Source organism: Phocoena sinus, chromosome 14 (assembly GCF_008692025.1).
Source record: "Phocoena sinus isolate mPhoSin1 chromosome 14, mPhoSin1.pri, whole genome shotgun sequence".
Lineage (NCBI taxonomy): Eukaryota > Metazoa > Chordata > Mammalia > Artiodactyla > Phocoenidae > Phocoena > Phocoena sinus.
In genome coordinates, this window is record NC_045776.1 from 67,778,641 (window position 1) to 67,805,220 (window position 26,580).

At 41.8% G+C, this 26,580-nt stretch overlaps 2 protein-coding genes and 1 pseudogene across 2 annotated transcripts; 2 read left to right on the plus strand and 1 right to left on the minus strand.

Annotated features, from left to right (window-relative positions):
• Positions 1-576: 576 nt before the first annotated feature.
• Positions 577-1,229, plus strand: LOC116739096 (annotated as a pseudogene).
• Positions 1,230-6,027: 4,798 nt separating this feature from the next.
• XBP1 (X-box binding protein 1) lies at positions 6,028-11,300 on the plus strand. Its single transcript, XM_032602608.1, is given in 6 exon segments — positions 6,028-6,312; positions 7,411-7,507; positions 8,525-8,653; positions 9,507-9,542; positions 9,545-9,652; positions 9,958-11,300. Coding segments are annotated over 6 exon segments (1,164 nt in total). The 5' UTR covers positions 6,028-6,076; the 3' UTR covers positions 10,516-11,300.
• Positions 11,301-13,384: 2,084 nt separating this feature from the next.
• CCDC117 (coiled-coil domain containing 117) lies at positions 13,385-26,090 on the minus strand. Its single transcript, XM_032602609.1, is given in 7 exon segments — positions 13,385-16,300; positions 18,524-18,661; positions 19,137-19,361; positions 25,193-25,243; positions 25,907-26,010; positions 26,012-26,059; positions 26,061-26,090. Coding segments are annotated over 7 exon segments (834 nt in total). The 3' UTR covers positions 13,385-16,062.
• Between the last annotated feature and the right edge of the window lie 490 nt (positions 26,091-26,580).

Sequence of the window (26,580 nt, forward strand, 5' to 3'; positions counted from 1 at the left end):
CCTAGTTTTATCCACTGAGACAACCTAGAAGCAATGACACCCCAGTGTCAAAATAGGTATTATTAATAAGTACAAAAGCTACTAATTAACTTTAGGAGACAGCATCTTAACCAATTGGCAAAAGTTAATATCACTGGTTATAGGACAAATTGACATCTCCTGCCTCCTGATATCATGCACCGAGAAGAAAACAGCATCACTGTGTGGTATTCCTGCCCAAAACACATAAATCATGAGGTCACATCAGACAAACCCACACTGAGGGTCATTCTACAAAATAATTGACCCATACATTTCAAAAATGTCAACATCAGAAAAGACATGAGGCAGGCTTCCCTAGTGGCGTAGTGGTTAAGAATCCACCTGCCAATGCAGGGGACACGGGTTCAAGCCCTGGTCTGGGAAGATGCCACATGCTGCGGAGCAACTAAGCCCCGTGCGCCACAACTACTGAGCCTGTGCTCTAGAGCCCATGAGCCACAACTACTGAGCCCACGTGCCACAACTATTGAAGCCCGTGCACAGCAACAAAGACGCAACACAGCCAAAAATAAGTAAATAAATAAATAAATTTATTAAAAAAAAGAAAGAAAGAAAAGACATGAGGCCCCACCCTGCATGGAGCCTCTCCCAGCAGTGGCGGAACCCGACACCTCCAGCGTTCCGATGGCACGCTCTCTCGATGGCCCGCTACGAAGAGGTGAGTGTGTCTGGCTACGAGGAATTCACGCAGGTGGTGGAGCAGCACCGTTTTCGGAGTGGCAAGACCGTTTTCGCCTATTTTTCTGGTTTTAAGGACGCTGAAGGCAAAAGCTGATGCCCCGACTGCGTGCAGGCTGAACGAGTCGTACGAGAGGGGCTGAAGCATGCTGGTGAAGGATGAGTGTTTATCTACTGCCAAGGAGGAGAAAAACCTTATTGGAAAGATCCAAATAATGACTTCAGGAAAAAGTTGGAATTAACTGCAGTGCCTACACTACTTAAGTATGGAACACCTCAAAAACTGGTAGAATCTGAGTGTCTTCAGGCCAACCTCGTGGGGATGTTGTTCTCTGAAGATTAAGATTTGATGATGGCACTTGTGTCTTTATTTCCTGATTTGCTCTAGAATAAGAGAATCTGCATACTCGCTTTGAATTCATGTTAGCAATAAGTAAATAAATGATGATGAAAAAAAGAAAGACGTGTAAGGACTGAGGAACTGTTCCCAGTTGAAGGACACTAAAGAGCATGATAAACACCATATGCAATGCTTGATCTTGGAACAGATCCTGGACTTTAAAGGACAGTATTTGTGTACCTATTTATTTATTTATATTGAACTATAGTTGATTTACAACATTGTGTTAGTTTCAGGTGTACAGCAAAGTGATTTAGTTATATATATATATATATATATATATATATATATATATATATCCAGATTCTTTTCCCTTGTAGGTTATTACAAGATATTGAATATAGCTCCCTATGCTATACAGTAAATCCTTGTTGTCTATTTTATATATTGTAGTGTGCATCTGTTAATCCCATACTCCTAATTTATCCCTCCCCTGCCCTTCTCTTTGGTAACCTTAAGTTTGTTTTCTGTCTGTGAGTCTGTTTCTGTTTTGTAAATAAATTCATTTGTATTATTTTTTAGATTCTGCATATATGTGATAGCATATAATATTTGTCTTTCTCTTACTTCACTTAATATAATATTCTCTATGTCCATCCATATTGCTACAAATGGCAATATTTCATTCTTTTTTATGGCTGAGTACTATTCCATTGTATATGTATATATATATATATATATACCACATCTTTATCTATTCAAATGTCAGTGAACATTCAGGTTGCTTCCATGCCTTGGCTATTGTAAATAGTGCTGCTATGAACATCGGGGTGCATGTATCTTTTTGAATTAGAGTTTTCATCTTTTCCAAATATATGTCCAGGAGTTGGATTACAGAATCATATGGTAGCTCTATTTTTACTTTTTTAAGGAACCTCCACACTGTTCTTCATAGTGGCCGTAACAATTTAAAATCTCACCAACAGTGTAGGAGGGTTCCCTTAAAGGACATTATTAGAAGAATCAGAGAAATTTGAATGGAGTTTGGGGATTAGATAGTGATACTGTATCTCTACATATGCTAATTTCCTGATTTTGATGGTTGCACTGCCTCTATGAGAATATGCCTTGGTTTTAGGAAACACGTGCTGAAGTATTTAGGAGTAATGGGGCATCATAACTGAAACTTATTCATAAATAGTTCAGAAAAAAATTGTGAATATATATATAATATATGAGATACACGGTGACTATATATATATACATATATGAGATACACACACATACATACAGAGACTGATAAGGCAAACACAGTAAAAAGTTAACTGGTGAGTCTTAGCAAAAAGTCTGGGGCTTCCCTTGTGGCGCAGTGGTTGAGAGTCTGCCTGCCGATGCAGGGGACACGGGTTCGTGCCCCGGTCTGGGAGGATCCCACATGCCGCGGAGTGGCTGGGCCCGTGGGCCATGGCCGCTGAGCCTGCGCGTCCGGAGCTTGTGCTCCGCAACGGGAGAGACCGCAACAGTGAGAGGCCCGCGTACCGGGAAAAAAAAAAAAAAAAGTCTGGGTGGGCTTCCCTGGAGGCAGTGGTTAAGAATCTACCTACCAATGCAGGGGACACATGTTCAAGCCCTGGTCCAGGAAGGTCCCACAGGCCACACAGCAACTAAGCCCGGGCGCCACAACTACTGAGCCCACATGCCACAACTACTGAAGCCTGCGTGCCTAGAGCCCGTGCTCCGCAACGAGAGAAGCCACCTCAATGACAAGCCCACGCACTGCAACGATGAGTAGCCCCTGCTCACCGCAACTAGAGAAAGCCCACGTGCAGCAACGAAGACCCAATGCAGCCAAAAAAAAAAAAAAAAAAAGTCTGGGTGAAGAGTCTGCCGGAACTCTTTGTACAATTCTTGCATCTTTTCTGTAAGTTTGAAATTATATCAAAATCAAAAGTTAAAAAAAAATCAACAAGCTCTTTATTAAGAACCAGAAAACTTCCCTTATTTATCTTTCTTAAGTTATATTTCCATTCTACTTTCCTTACAGACTTTTATCTCAATGTAATATAGTTTTATGTTTAAAAGTCTACTATTGATTACCCAATAGGCTACCTTGCATAAAAATATACACATTTAAATATTTTAAAGCTTTTTCAAACCATAAAAAATTATTCTACATGGAGCTACCATAACAATTAAAATCAGTACATATTTTACAAAGTTTATCAAAACAACAAATATTCCAAATTTTGATAATTATTAAACATAGAGAGTAAAATATTGGAAATGTATCTTTGCACCATGTATCAGTGGATTAATAATACTTATTGCTATAGTGAGGCAGGATTCAGCATTAATTTTATTCCTTTTTTTAATTAAAAAAAGTGCCCCAAAACATTGTTCGTATAACTAAATGGATGGGGAAGGAAGGCATTTTGTTATAATGATGTCCTTCAATTGTTTGAACATCTTTTAAGTTAGAAGCCAAGTCACATAATGACCTATTATTAAAAATTATTGTATTCCAGTCCCAGCTGACAACTCAATCTTATCTTCCATCAATTTTGTTGAAAACAAGGAATTAGAACCAATGGAGTTGGAAAGGGATTGATACTCAGTGATGAGGGTCATTTCCTTTTTCAATCTCATCACCAATAGCTTGACTGGTCTATTTGTTCGAAGCCCCAGATTTTTCTACCTCAGGGCAGTGCACCTTGGGAAGATTAAGCGTGAGTGATGTGAGTGAAGAGTGCTAGAATGGAGACTGTGAAAAAGACAGGTAGGAAAAAGAATCAATAGCCACCTGTGGTCAGTGGCTACCATATTAGAGATCAGTTCTCGAATTTTAGTTTCAGATTGCTACTGGGTTTGGTGTAGTTCTTCTACTTATTTAGACTTAATGTTCTACTGTTTCTTGCATTTCACAAAGACTAAGAACTTTGTATTTTATACATTTTATAGCTCTTATCACAAGTGCCTAGTAACTGTTTTAAAATATTACTGGCATCTGATGCAAGAATTATCAAAGAAGTGTTACAGAGAGGATATAAAACTGTTCAAAGGTTTGGACATGAGTGTTCACGATTCCACAGACAGCAATCTGCACTGGGTTCAATTACTGTTTTTCAGTATGATTTAACATGTTTATCAAAAAGATGAAAGCCTTGAAAACAAAGCTGGGGGAGTCAATTTCAACATTCCATTTCTACCCAATTAACCAAGACTAAAATGCAATCCACTGGCTTTTTCTCCTCTGCCCCAGCATCTTGTACCTTCTCCTTATGGTTACTCATTTACACCATGATGGACTAATAGAGGCCTCATGCATTTTCTTTTTATGTCTAAATGATTTAAATTTCTTCTAGTTTCCCTGAGATTTCTTACACAGTGCCAGACATTCTTTTGGCATTCACAAATATTAACTTAAAGACTGCATGACAATTACATGACTTTTCTCAGAACCTCTTACAGCTTTCCAAGGTCCTTTAACAGGAACGAGTAGGTCTCAACCAGAAGGTATTCTGAAGAATTCTCCCCAAAGGTCCCAGGGCCAGTAGTGAGTCTCTCACCCCTGCAGGCACTTTAGGACCCAGCTAGCTCAAGGCTGATGGGAGTTAAAAAGGAGGCAGGCTGTTTTGTCCTGGTCTCTGATTAGCCCCCACCTCTTTCCCAGTCCACAGAAGCAGCCTGTGTTCAGGATGGCCTGAGCTGGGCCAGCTCAGTTTAAACAAAGTCATTGATTACTCTGCCAATTTGGAGAAGAAAAATACTAGGAGGCTCACAGTCCAGTCCTGGGAATGACGTAAACTATGCCCTTGAAAGGGCCTATATATTGAAAGACTGAATTGCTTTCATTCATTCCTTCTTCCCATACTGTTTTCTCCCCACCAAAATATAATTGAAGAGCTAACCTGACTTAGTAACACCGAAGAATTACCTGGAAGGGTTCTATCTTTTCACTTTTTGCATATCTTCCAACCACCAGCTACGAGATTTACTCATCTCTGCATCCCTAGAACCTAGAGCAGTGCTGAGCATTGAGGAAGCAGTAACTACTTATTAAAGAACGTATTGCTTTGTAATTCTAGGGAACTTAACATTTTGTAATTTGCTTCAAAAAAGTGAAAATGCCCGTGTGGGATGTTTCCCTCGGGTTTCTCCATTTTAATATTCCTGTGTCTAAACTGGTCCCTAGCTACCGTTCGGAGGCCCCTCTTTCACAAGTCCCCCTTCCTCCCACCCCGCCCCTTTGCGCCGCAACACGCGGGCAAGAGCCCTGAACCTCCCCTCATGTCTTATACATGCCATTTTTTCATTTCATAATAATAATAATGTACGCTCATAGCAGAAAGTTTAGAGATGCAAAGAAAAATGAAATTACACGTATTCCCGCCACTCTGAGAGAACACCACGTAAGATTTATTAAGCATTCACTATGAGTTAAACCTAGTTTTAAAACGCGCGATCTCATTCCCTAAAGACTTATTTCACGGAATTTCTTTGCAGGCTTTTTTCTAACCCAAGCCCCGATTCGCGCTGGTCTTTCGATTTTCTGCTCAGCTCCGGGCCCTAAGTGGTGCACAAGATACAATTCTGTCAGGGGCGGGTAAAAATCTGTTAGTCTCCGTAAAAATTGGTCTGGAAATCTCTCAGTTTGGAATTAAACTCTGCGTCAGCCTAGGGGAGAAATTCCATTTATTGAGGAAACTCCGCCTGGCTCCGGACCCTTCCTCACGAGCACGGGGCTTCCCTAGACCCGGCCCTCCCGTGCCCCACAGCCTCCCAGCGCCGAGCTACGCCTACCGGTCACCCCGGCGAAAAATGCCCTGCACAGCGGCCGCCACGCTGGACGCCCTGGCCCCACCCCCTCCGGATTGGCCAGACCAATGGGAGCCAAGATAGGCCTGCGTCACTCGGCGCTGGCCAATCGCGGAGGGCCACGATCGTTGAAAGGCTGGGCGCGGTGGAACAGGCCCGCTGGGCGGCGGGGACGCGTACTCGCGTAGACACGCTCCGGCTATGGTGGTGGTGGCAGCCGCACAGAGCCCGGCCGCCGGGGCACCCAAAGTTCTGCTTCTGTCCGGCCAGCCCGCCGCCGCCGCCGCCGCCGCCGGAGCCCCGGTCGGCCGGGCTCTGCCGGTCATGGTGCCGGGCCAGCGAGGGGCCAGCCCGGAGGCGGCGAGCGGGGGGCCGCCCCAGGCGCGCAAACGACAGCGCCTCACGCACCTGAGCCCCGAGGAGAAGGCGCTGCGGAGGTGGGCGAGGGTCGAGGCGCGGAGCCGGAGGGCGAGGGCCTGGGGTCTGGGACCGAATTCAAAGGCTGGGACCGAATTCGAAGGCGAGACAGGGACCTGGGGCCGCGCTGACCGTCCGCAGCGCTCAGGCGTTGGTGGCCGGGCCAGTCCGGTGCCAGCGTGGCGCGGGGCGGGGCAGGAAGTCTGGACTAGCAGATCCACCGCGCTGGGTGGAGTCCAGAGCTGCGCAGGCCTTTTTTATTTACTTCTTTTCTATCTCATTAGAGATAACCAGAGCTGGGTATCAGGCTACCTGGGTTCCAGGCCCTCTAGCTGTGACCACAAACCCGTGGTCAGCTTTTCTGAACTTGGGCTGTGACATGAAGCCAATTGGTTAACCTACTTTTTTTGGAGGCGCACGGAACGGAAATGTCAGCTGTTGAAGGGGGCTGGGAGCGCTGTAAGGCTCACTAGTCAAACTCAGCCTCTGCATCCTTAAAATGGTATCTGCTTCATCAGGCTGCTGGGGAGATTGAGAAATGCCTAGTACTTCTCCGTAAATGTTAGTTCTCTTATGATCATTGTGCTTTTTGTGATTTATGAAGTGCCTTCTGGAGTAGACACGGTCCTAGGCTTTCAGCACCAGGGCGAAAGTCGTATCAGCCTCTCCCTCTTTTGAGTTGGGTTTAGGGAGGGAGGGTTTATGTTCTAGCGCGATTGCAGCCTTTACTAGATTTAATCAGTCCAGGTTGGATCCTGTTTGAGGGGATTGGAGTCAGGAAGCAACGGGGGAGTAGAAAGGGGAGGAGGAAATATCTTATGATGCAAGGTGAATAATATTTGTGTCCAGCTTTTGTGCTGTGGCCAGGGATGAGACGGAGGTGGATGACTCAGTATGGGGGAGAGTAAAGTAGATCTTCAAGCTAGATCCACAGAAGGCTGATATTTTTTTTTTTTTTTGGTTTTGTTTTCTTGAGGGGAGGAGCCTGAAGTGTATTTTACCATTAGTCTACCTTATTCTGTAAATTAAAATGAAAGCACCAGGTGGCCAAGTTTTCAAATAAAGATATAAATAAGGTTTGAGATGACTCAGTGTGGTATATCTCTTTCTGTTCTCAGGAAACTGAAAAACAGAGTAGCCGCTCAGACTGCCAGAGACCGAAAGAAAGCTCGAATGAGTGAGCTGGAGCAACAAGTGGTAGATTTGGAAGAAGAGGTAAAAATACTTAAGGCCAAACTCGTATCTTTTATCCATTGTATATCTTTCCCTTGGTTAATGGTTGCTTCATCTCCTTTAGAATACAATTGGACATATAATTAAAAGTTAAACTTTTAGTTAATCTAAGTTAGGGTAGATAGGTAGTTGGTTAAGTGGTGAAGCTTGATGAGAGCAGAAATGATTGACCCTCTTGGCATTTGGTGCTAGCTCTATCTCAAAGCTGGTGAATTACAACAATGTTTTATCAGTACTAAAAAATTAGTAAAAGCAGATAGGTAATCATTGCTTAAACTTGAGACCTTTTCTGGCTTATCCAAAAGTCCACTAACGGTTCCCTTCCCCTTCTAGGGTCTACTTGTTACCTAAACTTAAATTGTTGCCAGTTACACATCTTGAATACATAAGCATTATTTGTGGTGTTCTTTTTTTTTTTAACATGTTGATTTTACAGTCCACCACTACCACTTTTATTATTACCCACCAGTTCAAGATAGGATTTTTTTAAACGTCATATCTAAATTAAAGCCACAAGTCACTCTTTGTTGAAGTCTCTATTAGTAGTTGGGGGCATTGTGTTATATGTGACCCCGTGAGATGGCACTTCCTAAATAGCTTTTTTTTTGTAATTATAACCTTGCCTTCTAATACCCACTGTGAACAACTTCGTAAGCATAGAGTTTTCCAAAAGACCAGGGAGAAGGAAAGGAAACCTACTGTAGTGAAACGCTGTCAGGTGGATTCTTTTTTTTTTTTTTTCCTTGCTGTACGCGGGCCTCTCACTGTTGTGGCCTCTCCCGTTGCGGAGCACAGGCTCCGGACGCGCAGGCTCAGCGGCCATGGCTCACGGGCCCAGCCGCTTCGCGGCATGTGGGATCCTCCCGGACCGGGGCACAAACCCGTGTCCCCCGCATCGGCAGGCGGACTCTCAACAACTGCGCCACCAGGGAAGCCCAAGGTGGATTCTTAAGTGAAAGAATTAGATGTCTTAATAGCCTCTTCTGAACTTTCTTCCAGAACCAAAAACTTTTGCTAGAAAATCAGCTTTTACGAGAGAAAACTCATGGCCTCATAGTTGAGAACCAGGAATTGAGACAGCGCTTGGGGATGGATGCCCTAGTGACTGAAGAGGAGGCAGAGACCAAAGTAAGTCATGTCCTTTATTTGGTGCCATATGTGAGAAATGGTTTTAAGTGAATGACCTCTTTCTTTAATGATACTTATTCATTTTTCAAGAGTGTAGTGAATAGTACTAAGTCCTAATAATTAAAATAAGTTACATGACTCTCCAAGAGCAAGTACTAACAAATGCCAGTAGTCGACAAGATATATCTACCATGCCAACATTAAGGAGAACCAGGATAAGAGAGCCAGTCAAACCTGACTTTGAATGCTACTGAAATTATAGTGGTTCTTTGATGAATATGATTGAGAAGAGAAGGGATTCATTGTGATAGTGACACCTTTCTGCTAGAAGAGTGATGTATGGGTTTTAATTTACGAATCATGGCAAATTCAGTGATAATACTTAAGTGGTCTAAGGTTGACAGTAGGGCAGTTCTACTCAGAAGATAATGTTCAGGACAAACTTTTTAAAAAATTACTATCCAAAAAGATTCTGGGCTGAAATTCACTATAGAACTTTATTACTAGGAACGTTATTCTTATTGAGAATATAAGTAAGATATTATTTAAGAATATTGGTCCTGAAAAAAAAAAAAAAAAGGAATATTGGTCCTGCCTGAATCTTTGCTTGGGGAAGAAAAATGTTTCATTGTACAGAAAATCACAATGAAGTTAGTCTTACCTTCCTTTTCTTATCTCTTCTTGAGGAGGGCTCAAGAAAATGGAAATAACAAAGGTTTAAGGGAAATGTTTCAGCTCTAAAGAATAGTTTTCTAGCTTTCTTGAAAGTCAAGAATCACAGCTTCCTGGCAAGTATTTCCCTGGGGACTCTCAGGTGTTGGAGCTGTTCATTCACTTTGGTCTTTCCTTCCAGGGGAATGGAGTGAGGCCGGTGGCCGGGTCTGCTGAGTCCGCAGCACTCAGACTACGTGCACCTCTGCAGCAGGTGCAGGCCCAGTTGTCACCCCTCCAGAACATCTCCCCGTGGATTCTGACAGTGTTGACTCTTCAGACTCTGAGGTAGGGCTTATTCAGGTTTACTAAAGAGGTGTATAACTATTTAATTCCATTTGTTTGATGCCTGACATTCCTAACCAGACATATGAGGGCAGAGAAGGTAGTTTCGGTTGAGTTGGAGGTGAACATTAACTACCTTCCTATTTCCAGGTGGTTTAGGACATGGAGTGGAGTATAGATAAATGGGTCTGGTGGGTCCTGGAGGTCATCCTATAGCCTAATGATTAATTTACATTTTGGAACCTAGCACTAAGGTAGATTCTCAGTGCATTCTAATAGTTGAACTCCATTTAATTTTCCTTTTACAGTCTGATATCCTGTTGGGCATTTTGTTCAACTTGGACCCAGTTATGTTCTTCAGATGTCCCTCTCCAGAGTCTGCCAGCCTGGAGCAGCTCCCAGAAGTCGACCCAGAAGGACCCAGTTCCTTACCCGCACCCCCCTCTCCATCCCTGGGGACGTCATCAGCCAAGCTGGAAGCCATTAATGAACTGATTCGTTTTGACCACATATATACAAAGCCCCTAGTCTTAGAGATACCCTCTGAGACAGAGAGCCAAGCTAATGTGGTAGTGAAAATTGAGGAAGCACCTTCCAGTCCCTCAGAGAAAGATCACCCTGAATTCACTGTCTCAGTGAAGGAAGAACTTGTAGAAGATGACTTCATTCCAGAGCTGGGTATCTCAGATCTGCTTTCAACCAGCCACTGCCTGAAGCCATCTTCCTACCTACTGGATGCTTATAGTGACTGTAGCTATGAGGGTTCCCCTTCTCCCTTGAGTGACATGTCCTCTCTGCTTGGTGTAGACCGTTCCTGGGAGGACACTTTTGCCAGTGAACTCTTTCCCCAGCTGATTAGTGTCTAAGGAGTGATCCAATACTGATGCCCTTTTCTTGACTATTACACTGCTGGAAGATATAGCACAGAAGCCTGTGCTTCATTCAAAAAGCCAAAGTAGAGGGTGTATGGTCCTAGAGAATTCCTCTATAAAATATTTGTTCAAACCTCATAGGTCACCCCAAGTATTGTCTTTTGACATTCAGCAGTCCAGGGTACACAGATACATTACTATAATCCAGAATTAGAGATTCTGAGGTTGTACCTTTATCTTAAGGGCAGTGGTTTGCCCTGAAGTATTTACGTAAGCATCACTAGAAAAGTGTCTTAGACATGGAATTAATGAATGGCCCTTTATCATTTCTCTTTACCCATCTTGGCATCCCAGGCTTGCCTCTGATCTTAGGTCCTTTAGTTTGCTTCTGCAAGCAGAGAGAACACCTACCTGAGGGGGCTCCTTTTCCCTCATCATGTACAGTTCAAGTAAAGATCAAGAATCTTTTGTAAAATAGAAATTTACTATGTAAATGCTTGATGGAATCTTTCCCTGCTAGTGTAACTTTTGGAAGGTGCTTTCTCCATTTATTTAAAACTACCTGTGCAGTTAAAAAGTACAATGCAGTGTCTTTGTTCTTTGATTCCTTCTTGAACCTCAAGTCTTATTCTCTCTCGGTTTTCACTGTTTGCCATGGTAGTGACTTATCCCACTTCAGTGAGCATGCCACTTTTTAAAGTGACTGAAGGCTTTCCCCCCGTAATTACTGCCTGCTTCAATTCCTGGCTTCCTGAAGTAAACACTGAGCAGTTACTATATTTGAGACAGTTTCTTCAGCCTAATTGACCAGTTATTACAGCTAGTAAATGGCAGAGCTAGAACACTTAACAACTTTTGCTATTAACATGTTAGAGAAGGACATGCCATTAAATATCAATACTTTTGCTATTATTATAGAGATTAAGAGGATTTTCTAGACTCAAACTCCCTGGGTTCAACTCTGCCACCAGTTCAGCTGGGTAACCCTGGGCATAAATTACCACTTATTTCCTCATCTGTAAAGGGGTATAATAGTATCTCTAAAGGCTGCTAGAGGATTCAAACAGACGATGCATTATAAGCACTTAGTATATGCCAGGCACCGTCCCAAGCACTCAAAAGTTAACTGTTATCTCCTAATCCACTTTGGAAGGGTTTTAATCTCTTACAGAATTATATACACTCTAGGACATGTTTCACAAAAGAGTGAACCTGTTACAACCCCCAAACTACAGACTTGATAACCTCATCATCCAAGGTGCATCTTTTCCTTGGGAATCCACTTAGAAGATATTAAAGGAGTCCCCTAATTTATAGAAATTATTTTACCCATGCCAGCATTCTATGCCAGTGTTTACTACCTCTGGGGAGGTCAGAGTGAGTGAGCAGACCAAACGAGGTGGGATTCGAAGAATCCCCAGCAGCAAGGCAAAGCAGGCCATGGTTACAGCCAAGTACAAGGGAATGCCTTTGGTGTGGTTGGGGGCGTGTCCACAAGCATACTAGTAGGCAAGAGAGCCTAAGGTCCCTGGTTGCTGAAACCAGAGCCCAATCCTAGTACTTGGCAATGCAAACTTGCTTAATCTCTGAGTTTCTGTTTTGTAAGTGTAAGAAAAATCCACCAGCTGCCCCACAATTAAAAACCTGATCACCAGATTTTCTAGAACTGAAAACAAGTGCTGAGAATCTATTTAGGGATGTGTAGGCAGATGTAATTACAGATACATTTTAGCTTTCAACATTATAGAACAAGCATCTGAAGACTGGGGCTCAACTAATTTACATTCAATGACATCACATGAAAGAGACAGCTGTACAACAGGAATAACACACAGGACACAACCTGTGTAGATTGAGTTTTCATTTCCTGCACAGATGGGTGAGAATTACTAAACACTCAGGATATCCTATCTTCATACTGAAACACTAAATGGAATGGTTAGAAATAAAAACATCTTTCTCTGCAAAACCAAAGCAAGATTTCTATTAAATGCAGAAGGTTGTCCATAACTCAAAGCAGCAGGTGACAGATACCTGTACACCATTTCCCTGGGCCTTGTAACACCAATGTGTGCTTCTCTGCTTTTCTACTAGGTGTGTTCCTGGAGCAGGCAAAGTAGCGACAGAACTGTAGGCAGAGGTAATTAATACCTCCTACTCCAAGAGTATTTTATGGCATCAAATTCTAATCTTCTAAGATTAAATCTTTACCCTCTAACTAACTACTAAAGTTAATTAGGGACAGGAAGACTGGCTTGTTTACCCACTAACCAGTCGCTGAAAGACAACATTCCTGTCTTGCTGGAGCTATATAGTCTAACACCACATAACTGCATGTAGCTCATCTCTCAAATGCCACTAGTAGAATATTTGAACCAAACTGATACATACAAAACTATATTCCCTCAAGGAGTTTAAAGTTACACTGCCTGAACCATACTTTATTGTAGATTATTTCAATGAAACCTAAACATGTTAGGCATTGCTGTAAAAAGACCACTGGTCAAGTAGGAACCCTGGACCTGGTGAATTGGATTATTATACTAAATTGTCACGATCTACTTAGGCTTAGTTTACAAATCTATAAAAATAGATAACTTTTAGCTGTGATTTCCAAATTTTGGTAAAGAAAACAATATCCTGAGTTTTCTGTAGCCGCAACTCAAACTCTGCCTGCCCACAAATCAGGGATCCACATTTATCAACTAATGGTTGTAAATATGCACGCAATACCGCCACCCAGTGACCTGTCAACTCAAGAAAGGAATGACCATGTAACTGGACATCTAGAGGAATTTTCCTACTCCCTATTTTTAAAGGTCCCAAACTTGATTTCATTTACTTAAGTGCACAATATCTCAAATAGTCCAAAACACTTGTTTTATTGAAAACGAAATACAAAAACACCAGATTCTCATTTTAAAGTAAAATTAACAGCATCTTCCACAACTTTCCAAGTACTCCACCATCCTTATCACTATTAAAAAACAAAACCAAGTTCCAGATACAAAATAATTAATGAACCCACTGGTGAACATTCTTCTCATGGTTCTAGTTTCCACTCATTTTAAAAATTTTACATTTGCACCTTTTCAAGAATGAGTACCAATTTTTATTTGATTAATATCTGTGAGAACCGCACTTAACTTTCTTCATATGAAATAAAAAAAAAACAAAACCACACATACCCTAATCAAACTCAGAGAAAATACACATTTGTTCATTAAAGCTCACCTGCTTTAGATAATTTTTTCTCTTCACACATTAGCATAGTAAGCCAATGTTTGATCCATGCTGCAAAAGCTGTACAAAATGAAAAGACCTGTTAATTCCCTAGGGAAACCTTAAGGCAAAAGCCTTACTCTACAAAAGAAAAACAAAGCAGAGGCATGGGGACTGTGGAGACGGCTCAGATGAGTAAGCACCACATGGATGAAGACAATTTTTGTACAAACATATGCAGGATAAAGTTTAAAAAGGAGCATTGAACATCCATGTTTCCTGCAGAAATAATGATCATGTCAGGTAAAATGACTTCTGAAACAAGTTCTGCTTGGATCTTAACAGAATCTTATTAGTTCTCTCCTACATATACCCGTGGTATCTGAGCCTTGTTTCAGAGCTCTTCTTTCCTCCTGTTCACTGTACAGACCTGGATCCCAGGCCTGCCCAACAATCCCTATAGAAGACAGTGTTAGTGTGCTTGGGTCCTTCTTTGGAAAGCTGTCACCTCTCCTTCACCTGAACACTGGGACTAACTCCAAATTCCAGGCAGTCACTTCATGTTTTTGAGCTGTAGCAGAACAAATGCATGGAGGTTTAAGGCTACAAACTTTACAAGTTGGTCCCATTAACAATGACCTAGAGGCAGGAGTTTTTTAGACGGCATGAATCAAACACTTGCACGTTTCAACAGAATACAGTTTACATTCATCTCTAAATCTGAGATTAAGAAACTATTAGCTGGTTTCCAACTGTTTCAATACTGGTTTGAAGTTTGAATAATTTTATTGTGTAGACATTAAATATTTTGTTTAAATATTAAACATTAAATCTTTTCCTGACTATCCAGACAGAAATAGAGAAAGCAGGAACAACAGGCAGGAGAAGAAACAGTCCAGTTAACAGACTTGTGACTTCTATGCCATCTGTAAAAAGGGGAGGGACTTCGGCATGGGTTTCAAAATTGCCTGGGAGCTGCCTCCTAAAGTCACCTCTACTTGGTATAAACCATGTTTTCTACACAAGGTATCTGATTCCAACAAAGGCAAAAGAAACCCAGAAAACAAAACAGAAAGAACTGGGGTGGTCTCCCATTGTCTGATAAAAGAGCTAGTATTACACTCAGTAAGTTATAGTGGATATTTTGTAGCACTAAAGAAATTGTCATTTTACTTCGTACTACTGAGTCCTTGCCACGAGGAAGAGCTCTTCCTGAGAAATAAAAAACTTCAATCCTGGTTACCCTCAGAGGACGCCTTGAGCCTGGTTAAGGTCCTCAAGATGAAGATTTCCTGCTAGCAGGAAGCTATTCTCTAACTTTTAGGCTTACTGCACCATAGTTGAAACAATAGGCAAACTGGCTATTTCAGTAAATCTCAATGTCACTTGCCCATATGTGCTCAGCTAATTATTCAGTCACTGTTTTCTAAATTAACATTAAAAACTCAACTTGCTTATACAGGCACAACTTTTTTTTTAAACTACAGAAGTTATATGCTGAGCTTAGCTGATACAGCACTGCCCCAGGATTACCTGAGGGATGCTTCTCCCAGAACCAATTCACACATGGTTTACCTCACAACCTTTTAAACTATCACTCAAAGTTAATTAAGCTGTAAACATTACTGAATAGCTGGGCTTATCGATTATGCAAGGGAAACCAAGGAGCAACAGTAGCACAAGGCAAAAGAGCCTCAAAGGAAAAACCTTTTCTTTGTATTTTTCATTGCATTTTCAGAGGCAAAGAGGGGAGCCACAACGCTACTGGCTATTTAATTAATATAGCTACAATGAATTGACAACTAATATACAGGTTTCAGAGCCTCTGTTAATTTCCCCAGCATAGGCTTAAGCTACTGCCTCCTTTCTCCTTCTCCCCAATCATATATAGTCACCACTGTAAACAGAGCTCATAACTACAGATGAAGTTGTGGCTTGACTGTCAAAGTACACATAGTAGGAAAGCATCCTACTTTCTTAATGCATCTTTTTCAACTCAAGTATCTGAATGATATAGACAATGTGACAGATGACTTAAAAGTCATGCTTACACATATAGCTTCTATACTTGACTTTGCAGAATGTACTCCTTATTCCTTTAATAAGACCCCTAGAAAACTGCTTTTCTCTTGAGACAAGTTTCCTTGGCAAAAACTGAATTCAAGAAATGGCTACCCAAAATGAGAGTCCCACCCCAAATCACAGGTGGAGCTATTACACCCGTTTCAAAACTTTCAAGTCCCTATACTGTACAAGCAGGCTCATGACTGAACACATAAGCCTTCTAAAATTTGACAACTTTAGTACAGAAACTGGTATCTAGAGTTCCATCTCTTCTTCTGTGCAAGCAGCTGTCTCCAAACTAGTGTAAACAGGCAACCCTGTTTGCCGAGGTTCCAAGAACAGTTCAGTTCTTTGAGGGTAGGCAGTGCCAGCAGCTGCATGCTTAGTTTGGCTCTCTCCTGTGTAGTTCTTAGCATTAGATGACAGCTTTGGCTTATCAGAAAGGAGTTCAGGGAGAGGTTTCCAGAGCACAAGCTCCATGGAAGGACGGCTCCTAAGACATAAAATACAGATTTTTATCAATAATTTTATAACATGAAAATAAAAGATATACATTGAAAAACTAATGTTTGCTACCTAACATCTAAAAACGGATGGGATTAAATAGGAGATTTATGACAATCCAAATTGATCTTTACAAAGGCCACTCAAGTACATTTAATTTTACAGTTCTGCATGCATTTTTAAGCAAACCAACTGGTTGTACTGATGCTGTGATCAGAATATAAACATTCAACATGTAAAACAGAGGCCCTTGATTTATTATAGTGTTTTCTTAAACTGTGGTTAATATTAGCAGATGTGAGCTACTATCTTGTACTAAACCATTATAAATGAAAAAGAAACATTGGCCAAACACACTAAAAATATCTCAGTATGCCTTTTGCTTAGTACAGCTATGAAACACAATGCTTTTTGCAGTAAGCCACTGTCTGTGCCTACCCCACCCCCTCGCTGCCCTCTCCATCTAGTGATGGTTTGATGGTTTCTGGGACCCAAGGGCAAGTAAGGAAAAATAAAACACAAACAATGAAGAACACACTCCCCTACACACAAGGCTAGCTTCTGGAAAACTACCAAGAGCAGAAAGTGCTATGTTTTAGGCTGGAGGGCAACGTGACCTGCTTACTCTTGGCTAAACTATTTACCCACCTTAAGGGCTGGGTAGTCAGAATTATAAGATCAAGCTAGGAGGCTAATGCAAAACCCTTGTGTGCTAACATCGAGCAGCAGTGGAACCCACTGTGTCTAAAGACAATACTGTCTCATCTACCTGGCATCAGTGGGACTGGTATCCTAAGAGAATTTTTCAGATATCTGACACTTACCCTCACTGAGTACCAAGTCTATCCAAAGTCTTTTCTAGGCAACATCTAAATGGCACTTTATAACTTGCCCACTACAGTTGGCCCTCTGTATCTGTGGGTTTTTGATTCAGACCATTTTATTTTTTTAATTAATTAATTTATTTACTTATTCTTGGCTATGTTGGGTCTTCATTGCTGCGTGGTTTTCTCTAGTTGTGGCGAGTGGGGGCTACTCTCCGTTGCAGTGCGTGGGCTCCCCATTGTGGTGGCTTCTCTTGTTGCAGAGCACAGGCTCTAGGCGTGCGGGCCTCAGAAGCTACGGCACGCGGGCTCAGTAGTTGTGGCACAAGGGCTTAGTTGCTCCGTGGCATGTGGGATCTTCCCAGACCAGGGCTTGAACCTGTGTCCCCTGCATTGGCAGGCGGATTCCTAACCACTGCGCCACCAGGGAAGCCCTCAGACCATTTTATATAAGGGAACTGAGCATCCCTGGATTTTAGTATCCGCAGGGGGTCTTGGAACCAATCCCCCCATGGATATTAAGAGACAACTGTACTTTACAGAGTTGGTAATGACCACTTGAAATCATCTAAGCTCAAGGACTACAAGAATTACAGGGCTATCATTAGTTCTTATGTAAATGGGCTCCAGGCTGCTTTGCTTTTCAGGTTCTTATGTTTGCTTTCCAGTTGCCTATCCTGTTCTCACACTGTACTGTCACTATTGACTACTATGAGTTTGTCTGTTCTGCTGTTTTTGTGTTTCTACTCTGATGACTGAGGAAACCAGATAACTGAGCTGATCAAACTGGGTCTAAACGAAGTGCAAAATGGCTCTTAGAGCTAAAGGCCTGAGGGGCTACACACTATGAGGTAAGAATATGAGCTGTGGATTGTGGCCTTTGTGATAACTTTTTTGACTGCTGGGAGACTTTTGTTTCCTAGGTCCTAATAGTGGTCCTAGATAACTGAGAGAGCCAGGTAAAAGGTACTTTTGAAATGTGGTTCCTACATCCTATCATAGGTATTTGAGAGAATGGGTTTTTTTTTTTTTTAACTTCTTTATTGGAGTATAATTGCTCTACAATGTTAGTTTCTGCTGTATAACAAAGTGAATCAGCTACACATATACACATGAGAATGGGTTCTTTCTTGCCAATCCTCCCATTTCCAAATATTAGACTATTAGTGCATTTTAGGACTTCAAAACAACCCAGGGCTGAGTACACAAGGCAGCCAACTCCTGCTTGCGTAGCATTTTGTTCACTCCAATGAACTAAGAAAAGGTCTCCAACTTGGGCTAAATACAAACGTACTGTGCTTTCACTTGGTTGGCGATCAGGAAATGTCTAGAGACTGTGTTTTCCCTCCAAGATCATAACTGAATGGAAACCAGAAACCAAAACTTACATGGACTCAATCATTTTCTTTGTAAAGACTTCATCAAATTCCCTCTTCAAACCTGTTTTCATGGTATCAGAAAGGACAAGGCTGGGAAGATGGTTAATATTTCTGTCAGCTTCAACTTCTTCATCTTCGTCAATTATTCTAAATAAAGACAGAAGCGAAGGAAGAAAGAAAAATTATTTAGTTAAGCTATTATATATTCTATTAATTGGAAAAAATTTTAAAAATAAAAACAAGGATAAACGCAACAGGTGCTACAGCAAAATATCAAGTAAAATATGAGACTATACCTGAGAGAAGAAAGTATACACAAAAGAGCTGTTCAACATTTAACCAAAATGTTTTACATTAGAGGCAATCAAATTTGAAGAATGTGTCCCTAAAAACCCTCATACCAAAAAGTAATATTCAGAGATAGTAAGTGAAAATATTTAGTACAGTTCTATGAGAAGAACTTACTTTAACATTTAAAGTGTATACTTTGAGCTTTCTGATTTTTATAGTCTGATACATTGAGGATCAAGGAATCACCAAATGATGAATTAGACTAACTTGAAAGAGTAGAGATGTTACATAGGAACAATAATAAGCAGCTAGATATATGCTGCCCATTTACCTGTCCTCAATTTCCTGAAGCCTCCTTCGGGCAACTTCACATTGTGGTTCTCCTGTTGTCTGATCCATCTCTTCACAAATAACATCTAACATGCCAGGTGCAGAAAGGCCACTAGTGCACGGATTTACTCCATGACCCTCTATATCCTGATGTGCACAAAGAATCCAGTCATTAGGACCAGCACAGAGCCCTGCTTCAGTTAGCCTTTTCTTTCTTACTGGACAACTGAAAAAAAAAAAAAAAATCAATGAAAATCCTGGCTAATATAAATGAAATGTGTATCATCCCCCATCTCTAATCAAATTCTTCTAAGAAAAACCTCTAATTTTTGACAGTGTGTGATTACAAGATGGAAAATCACACATTTTCTTTTCTGTCATTCTCACAGCCTCCCTGAGATGTTTCCCTTCCCGACATTTGTCAAATTAGGTTGCAACTGCAAGATTTTTGCTTTTCCAGATTAGAAGTGTTCGCTGTGGGAATTTAAAGTCGTTCTCACTTATTCAGCTCTGGAAAGGTCAAGTGGGAAGTAAAGAATACAAAAATCACAAAGTAGCAATTCAGTGCCAGCCATATTTTTTCAAATTGCTGCTGTTCCACTACACTGGACATATGAGGAGGTAATCTGCAGGCATCCTATATTCCCTTAGGGCAAAAATATATGCTTCATCAGGCCTGCAGCAAGTACTACAGGTGCAAATGATATTGCTGTTTTCTTGGTTCTCTCCAAAAATGGTAGAGGCTGTCATTTGCCCTATGGGTCCCTAATAATGGGGTGCACTTTTCTCCTGCCTTGCAACATAAACTATCCTCACTTCCTAGAAATTTTGTATTTCCTTGAGACCTTAGAGTTCATCAAATCCAATTTCTTTGTTTTGCACATGTGGAAACTAGGACCTCGAAAACTAAAGTGCTCCCTCCAAAGTGTCATGTAAGGTGAGTTGTATTGATATTTTGGGTACCAGACCCCAGAGACAGACCCTGAATCCTACCTCTTTGCCATTTTCACTAAAACCTCCTGCCTTGTTAGGGAAATTCAACTGTTCAAGCTCTTACCACGAACTAGTATCTGCAAGCACTATGACCTGCCTGGTGTTTAGCTGAGACCTGTCCTGAAGCAAGTTAAATAGACAGCCTGCCCTGCTCTATTTGAGTATTTAGACCAAAAGTACATTATTGCCTGGGCATCACCAAGCACAATCTCAAGACCAGAATACAGCTCTGCAACCAAAAAATTCATTAATGGCTACCACAGCTTCTGATTCTAAACTAAGAGTCAAAGAAAGAAGCATGTATTTTAGAAAGAAATTTCTATTTCATGTCAAAACTATGAAAATCAACATTCAAGTCTCTGTCAATATAAAATCTGACAAGTAATAATGCTCTCTTGAACCTAGATTTTTGACTGGAATCAATTATTAAATGAGATGTTTCGTGTATAATTATTTTTAATTCATAAGAAAGTATTAAGAATGTCTATCCATAAATCAAACATTTCTGTAGTATTTGGATAAAGTATGTGACGTTTTCGAAAGCAGAAGAAAAAGTTATAGACGTTAAGAAGTCATGTTGGACTTCCCTGGTGGCTCGGTGCTTAAGAATCCGCCTACCAATGCAGGGGACATGGGTTTGAGCCCGGTCCGGGAAGATCCCACATGTCGCAGAGCAACTAAGCCCGTGCGCCACAACTACTGAGCCTGTGCTCTAGAGCCCATGAGCCGCAACTACTGAGCCCGCGTGCCACAACTACTAAGCCCGCACGCCTAGAGCCTGTGCTCCACAACGAGAAGCCACTGCACCGCAACAAAGAGTAGCCCCCACTCACTGCAACCAGAGAAAGCCTGTGTGCAGCAACGAAGACTCAACACAGCCAAAAAAAAAAAAAAAGTCATGTAGGAAAAAGCAGAATAAATCTAGAAGGAACAGGTAATTTCCTAGCATATCTAACAATTCAACTATTAAATACAGCTGAGGGACTTCCCTGCTGGCCCGGTGGGTAAGACTCCATGCTCCCAGTGCAGGGGACCTGGGTTCCATCCCTGGTGGGAGAACTAGATCCCGCATGCATGCCGCAACTAAGAGTTCAAATGCCGCAACTAAAAAAATCCTGTATGCCGCAACGAAGGCCTGGAGCAGCCTAATAAATATATATATATATTTAAAAAGATCTTTAAATGCAACTGAGTATCAGAGCTGGGTTCTGATCTCTGATCTCCAACATAATTTGGGCTAAATTATTTCATGCCTCTAGGTCCACTTTGCAAATACTTAGAGATCAATGATGATTAAGTCCCAAAGAAAATGGGATATAAAAGACTTTATGGTTCTGATAAGAGCTATGGAAATGGCAGGCGGGCAGCACACTTCTAGGTATTTGACATCCAACTGTCCAGTCTCAGGGCCTCAATCTCTCCACGTGTATATTACAGATGGTTAACTTTTTTTTTTTAACATCTTTATTGGAGTATAATTGCTTTACAATGGTATGTTAGTTTCAGCTTCACAACAAAATGAATCAGTTATATAAAAGATGGTTAACTTTTAAAGCCACTTCAAACTTTTTATTTATGACACTGGAACTCTTTATTCAATAATCTCCTATAAGGAACCCCAAAAGATAAAAGCAAAGAGGTCCCTGTGTATCTACAGTAATCCCAAGGCTATAAAGAACATAAATATTGTCTGGTCCAGAGATTTTTTATATTATTTATTTAAAAAAAATTTTTGGCCATACGCCTCAGCATTCAGGATTTTTAGTTCCCCAACCAGGGATCAAACCCATGCCCCCTGCATTGGAAGCGGAGAGTCTTAACCATTGGACTGCCAGGGAAGTCCCAGAAGTGTTTTTAAACTGAGACAACATTCAAATCTACTGTCTCATTAGTCTATGTATCAACCAGGTGAGAAAATTCAAAGTTTCTGCTGGCAAAAAAAGAAAAAAAGATCATACACAAAGTTGAAAGACAACAAATCTGGAGAAAACAAAACATATATAATATACTGGCTTCCTTAATAAAATTTCTTATAGATTAACAAGAAAAAGACCAATAGCCAATAAAAAATTTGCAGAAACATGAACAATTCACACAAAATGAAGCACAGATGGCTTAAAAGATGTTCAACACCGCCTATAATTTACAAAATACAAATTAAAACAGTGATCTAATTTAATTATAAAATGCCTACACTTATAAAAGTACATACAATAATTATGAAACAAAAATCCAGGGGCTTCCCTGGTGGTACAGTGGTTGACAGTCCGCCTGCCGATGCAGGGGACATGGGTTCATGCCCCGGTCCGTGTACCGGGGGAAAAAAAAAAAATCCATGAAAATAATATACAAGATATAGACTGCTGTCAGAATCCCAAAATGGTACTCTACACCCTCCTCTCTGTAGGTAAATACTATCTTTTATGGTAATCACTTCATTTTTTAAAAAATACATTATCAAGTATGTAGATATGCAATCTTCAAGGTTTTAGTTTTGCCTGGTTTTGAACTTTATATATAAGGAATTATACTGTATACATATATATTCTTGTGATGTTTCTTTTGCTCATACTATAAGACACATCTAGGTTGATAGATGTGGGGTTTTTTTGTTTTTTTCTTTTTGCTGAATTGAACTCAGCAAAAAATTTACTTTATCCATTGTACTGTTCAGACATTCCAATTTTGAGCTATCATGAACAAGGATGCTATGAACTTTCTTGTACATGTCTCCTGATGAGCACATGTACATACTCAAGAGGAGAACTGCTGGGTAAATGGGTATGTGCACCTTCAACTCATGCGATGCAAAACTGTTTCCCTAAGTATTGTAGCAATTTACATACTCAACCATAGTGTTTGAGAGTTCCTGGTGCTACAGAACCCTCCAGTATCTGGTGGTGGAGTATCTTATTGTGTCTTTAATATGCATTTCCCTAAAGACCGATGAGGTCAAACATCTTTTCATTTAATTGGTCATTTGGATATCCCCTTTGGGGAAATCTTTTACTCATATTTTTTTTTTTAAGACTGTCTGCCTATGAGATGTAATTTTTTACCTATCAGTTAAGTGGTGATCAAAAAATCTCCATCTGAGAAGATGGAGAAACAGGCATTCCCACTGTAAAAGGAGTATAAATTGGCAACAATTTTTTCCAAAATTCAAAATGTATATACTTTAAAATCCAGCAATTTCCCATCTAGGAATCCATTTACCTACTTGCAAATATATACAAAGAACTTAAAAAGAATGGTGGTCCAATGTTCACTGCAGCACTATTTACAATAGCCAGGACATGGAAGCAACCTAATTGTCCATCGACAGATAAACGAATAAAGATGTGGTACATATATACAATGGAATATTACTCAGCCACAGAAAGGAACAAAATTGAGTTATTTGTAGTGAGGTGGATGGACCTAGAATCTTTCATACGAGTGAGTAAGTCAGAAAGAGGAAAAAAACAAATACCATATGCTAACACATATATATGGAATCTAAAAAAAAAAAAAAAAAGGTTCTGAAGAACCTAGGGATAAAGACACAGACGCAGACGTAGAGAATGGACTTGAGGACGTGGGGAGGGGGAAGGGTAAGCTGGGACGAAGTGAGAGAGTGGCATGGCCATATATACACTACCAAATGTAAAATAGATAGCTAGTGGGAAGCAGCTGCATAGCACAAGGAGTCAGCTCCATGCTTTGTGACCACCTAGAGGGGTGGGATAGGGAGGGTGGGAGGGAGACGCAAGAGGGAGGGGATATGGGGATATATGTATACGTATAGCTGATTCACTTTGTTATACAGCAGAAACTAACACAACATTGTAAAGCAATTATACTCCAATAAAGATGTTAAAAAAAAAAGAATGGTGGTCATGGTAATTTGTTAGTAATAACAAAGATTAGAATTAACTTAGAAATCCATCACTAGAGACTGGTTAATTATCTGTACCTGAACCTTACATAGAATTCCACTCCCTGTTGCAAAATAATTAGGTTAGAACTCTATGTGCCCATATGCAACAAGCTACAGAAGAGTAAAATGAAAGATCCAATGTGTTGCAGTGTGAATAGTATCTTACTTACAGTGTAAAAACCAGAACTATATACAGTCATAAACTTGTGAATTTTTACATTATCTTCCTTAGGAGACATAGGAAACAGGCAACAAGGGTACTTCTGGGGAGAACTGGGAGCAAGGAGTCTAAGACTTTTCAATACGTAGCCTTCTGCGAATTCTTTTATTTTGTGCATATAACAATATTCACATGGCTCAAAGTTCAAATATTACAATCGCTTATATATATTTTTTAACATCTTTATTGGAGTATAATTGCTTTACAATGTTGTGTTAGTTTCTGCTGGTATAACAAAGTGAATCAGCTATACGTATACATATATCCCCATATCTCCTCCCTCTTACGGCTCCCTCCCACCCTCCCTATCCCACCCCTCTAGGTGGGTCACAAAGCACTAAGCTGATCTCCCTGTGCTATGCAGCTGTTTCCCACTAGCTATCTATTTTACATTTGTAGTGTATATATGGCCATGCCACTCTCTCACTTCGTCCCAGCTTACCCTTCCTCCTCCCCACGTCCTCAACTCCATCTCTACCTCTGCGTCCTGATTCCTGTCCTGCCCCTAGGTTCTTCAGAACCTTTTTTTTTTTTAGACTCCATATATATGTGTTAGCATACGGTATTTGTTTTTCTCTTTCTGAACTTACTTAACTCTGTCCATCCACCTCACTACAAATAACTCAATTTCGTTTCTTTTTATGGCTGAGTAATCTCCATTGTAATATGTGCCACATCTTTATCCATTCATCTGTCGATGGATACTTAGGTTGCTTCCATGTCCAAGCTATACAATTGTTTAGAGTGACAAGTTTCCCTCTGACCTGCCCAGCTCCGTTCTCTAAAACGTAACCCATGTTATCAGTTCCTTGGACCTCCTTTCAGACACCTGATGTTTCACACTTTGACTTAAAACAAATAGTCATGGATATAAAATAGTTAAATTAAGTGACCGTTAAGTGAATAAATGGCACCTGAAACTTACTCATCCCTCCTCCTCCTCTCGCTTGTGTTTCTTTCTATGGTGAACTGGAAACTACTGTTGAAACAAACCAGAAAAATCAGTCAGTTGAGAAATTTATTGAGCGGGTGCGTTCAGCATCCACTTTCTGCTCCGATAATCTTGCCCACTCCATTCCCACCAGCGGTCCCCTTCCTTGCCGAGTGGGATGGATATATAGGTCACAAAGTCAGTCAGGTATAGAGACTGAAATCTAACTTCTCATTTGGTCAAGACCGGGGAGATAATTGAGGGGGACCACCGTAGGGAAAACGTATCGGGGCAGGCACCGGCTAAGCACTTTATTTTATGATCCCACTAGGAGGACTCACTTCTGTCCCAAGTTGCGGATGACAAAACTCAATGTCCGAGAGGCGCTGAAAGTTAACAGCAGCGGGCGGCTCCGCCGCGGTCTGGAGGGAGCGAGGCGAGTGCGCGCCCACGGCAGCTCCAGGCCCGGCTCGACCCGGCTCCCTTCCTCGCACGCCCTGGGCGAGCTCGGACCGTTTCCTCACTTCCCGGGACGCAGGGGGGCCAGGGTCCGAACCGGACCCCCGCGCTTTGCTACCTCAGGCGACTAACGGTAAACCGACTGTGGGGCTCAGTATCCTCATCAGCAACCTGGGGCTGAGAAGCCCTCGCCGAAGGTCGCGGGGAGGGTCAAATAGCCCGCGCCCGCCCGCCCGCCGAGATCCTCACCGTCCGCGCGCCGCGCTCCCACCCGGGCTGCTCGGGGCGGCGCGGGGTTCCCACCGCGGGGCCAGCTCGGTGCCGTCCGCCCCCGGCGGGAAGGCCCGGCCGGGGGAAAGCCGGTGGCGGCTGTAGGAAGTCCGAGCCGCCTCTCAGCGGGAGGGCCGCTGAAAGGCCGGCCAAGCGCGGCCATGGCCGGAGAGGTGAGGAGGCTGCGCCCCGCCGGCCCCGGCTGCCCGCGCCCCAGACCCGGCAGCGGCTGCCACAGCGACTGCCAAAGAGGCGCCCGCTTCTGAGGCCCGCTCCCGACCCCACGTCACGCCTTCTAGAACCCTCCACCCCAAGCCGCCGGGGCACGCCGGGATTTGTTGTGTGTGGCGAACTGCTGACGCAAGGTCTGCCGGGAGTTGAAGTCCTTGAGGACTACAAACAAGATGGCTGCTTGTCCGAGTCTCCGGGCTGGAGAATGGCCCTGGCCAACCCAGAATATGATATAGGTTCGAATCCTCACTCAGCAAGTTATGGAACTCTGTACCTCAGTTTTCTCAGTAGTAAAAACCTGAAAACAGTAGTACCTATGTTCATAAGACCGATGGGAGAATTAAATGGATTAAAACATCTAGAGCCCTTAGGACACTTCTTGGCACATAGTACACGTTAAAAATCAGCTAGTAATTCCTTCT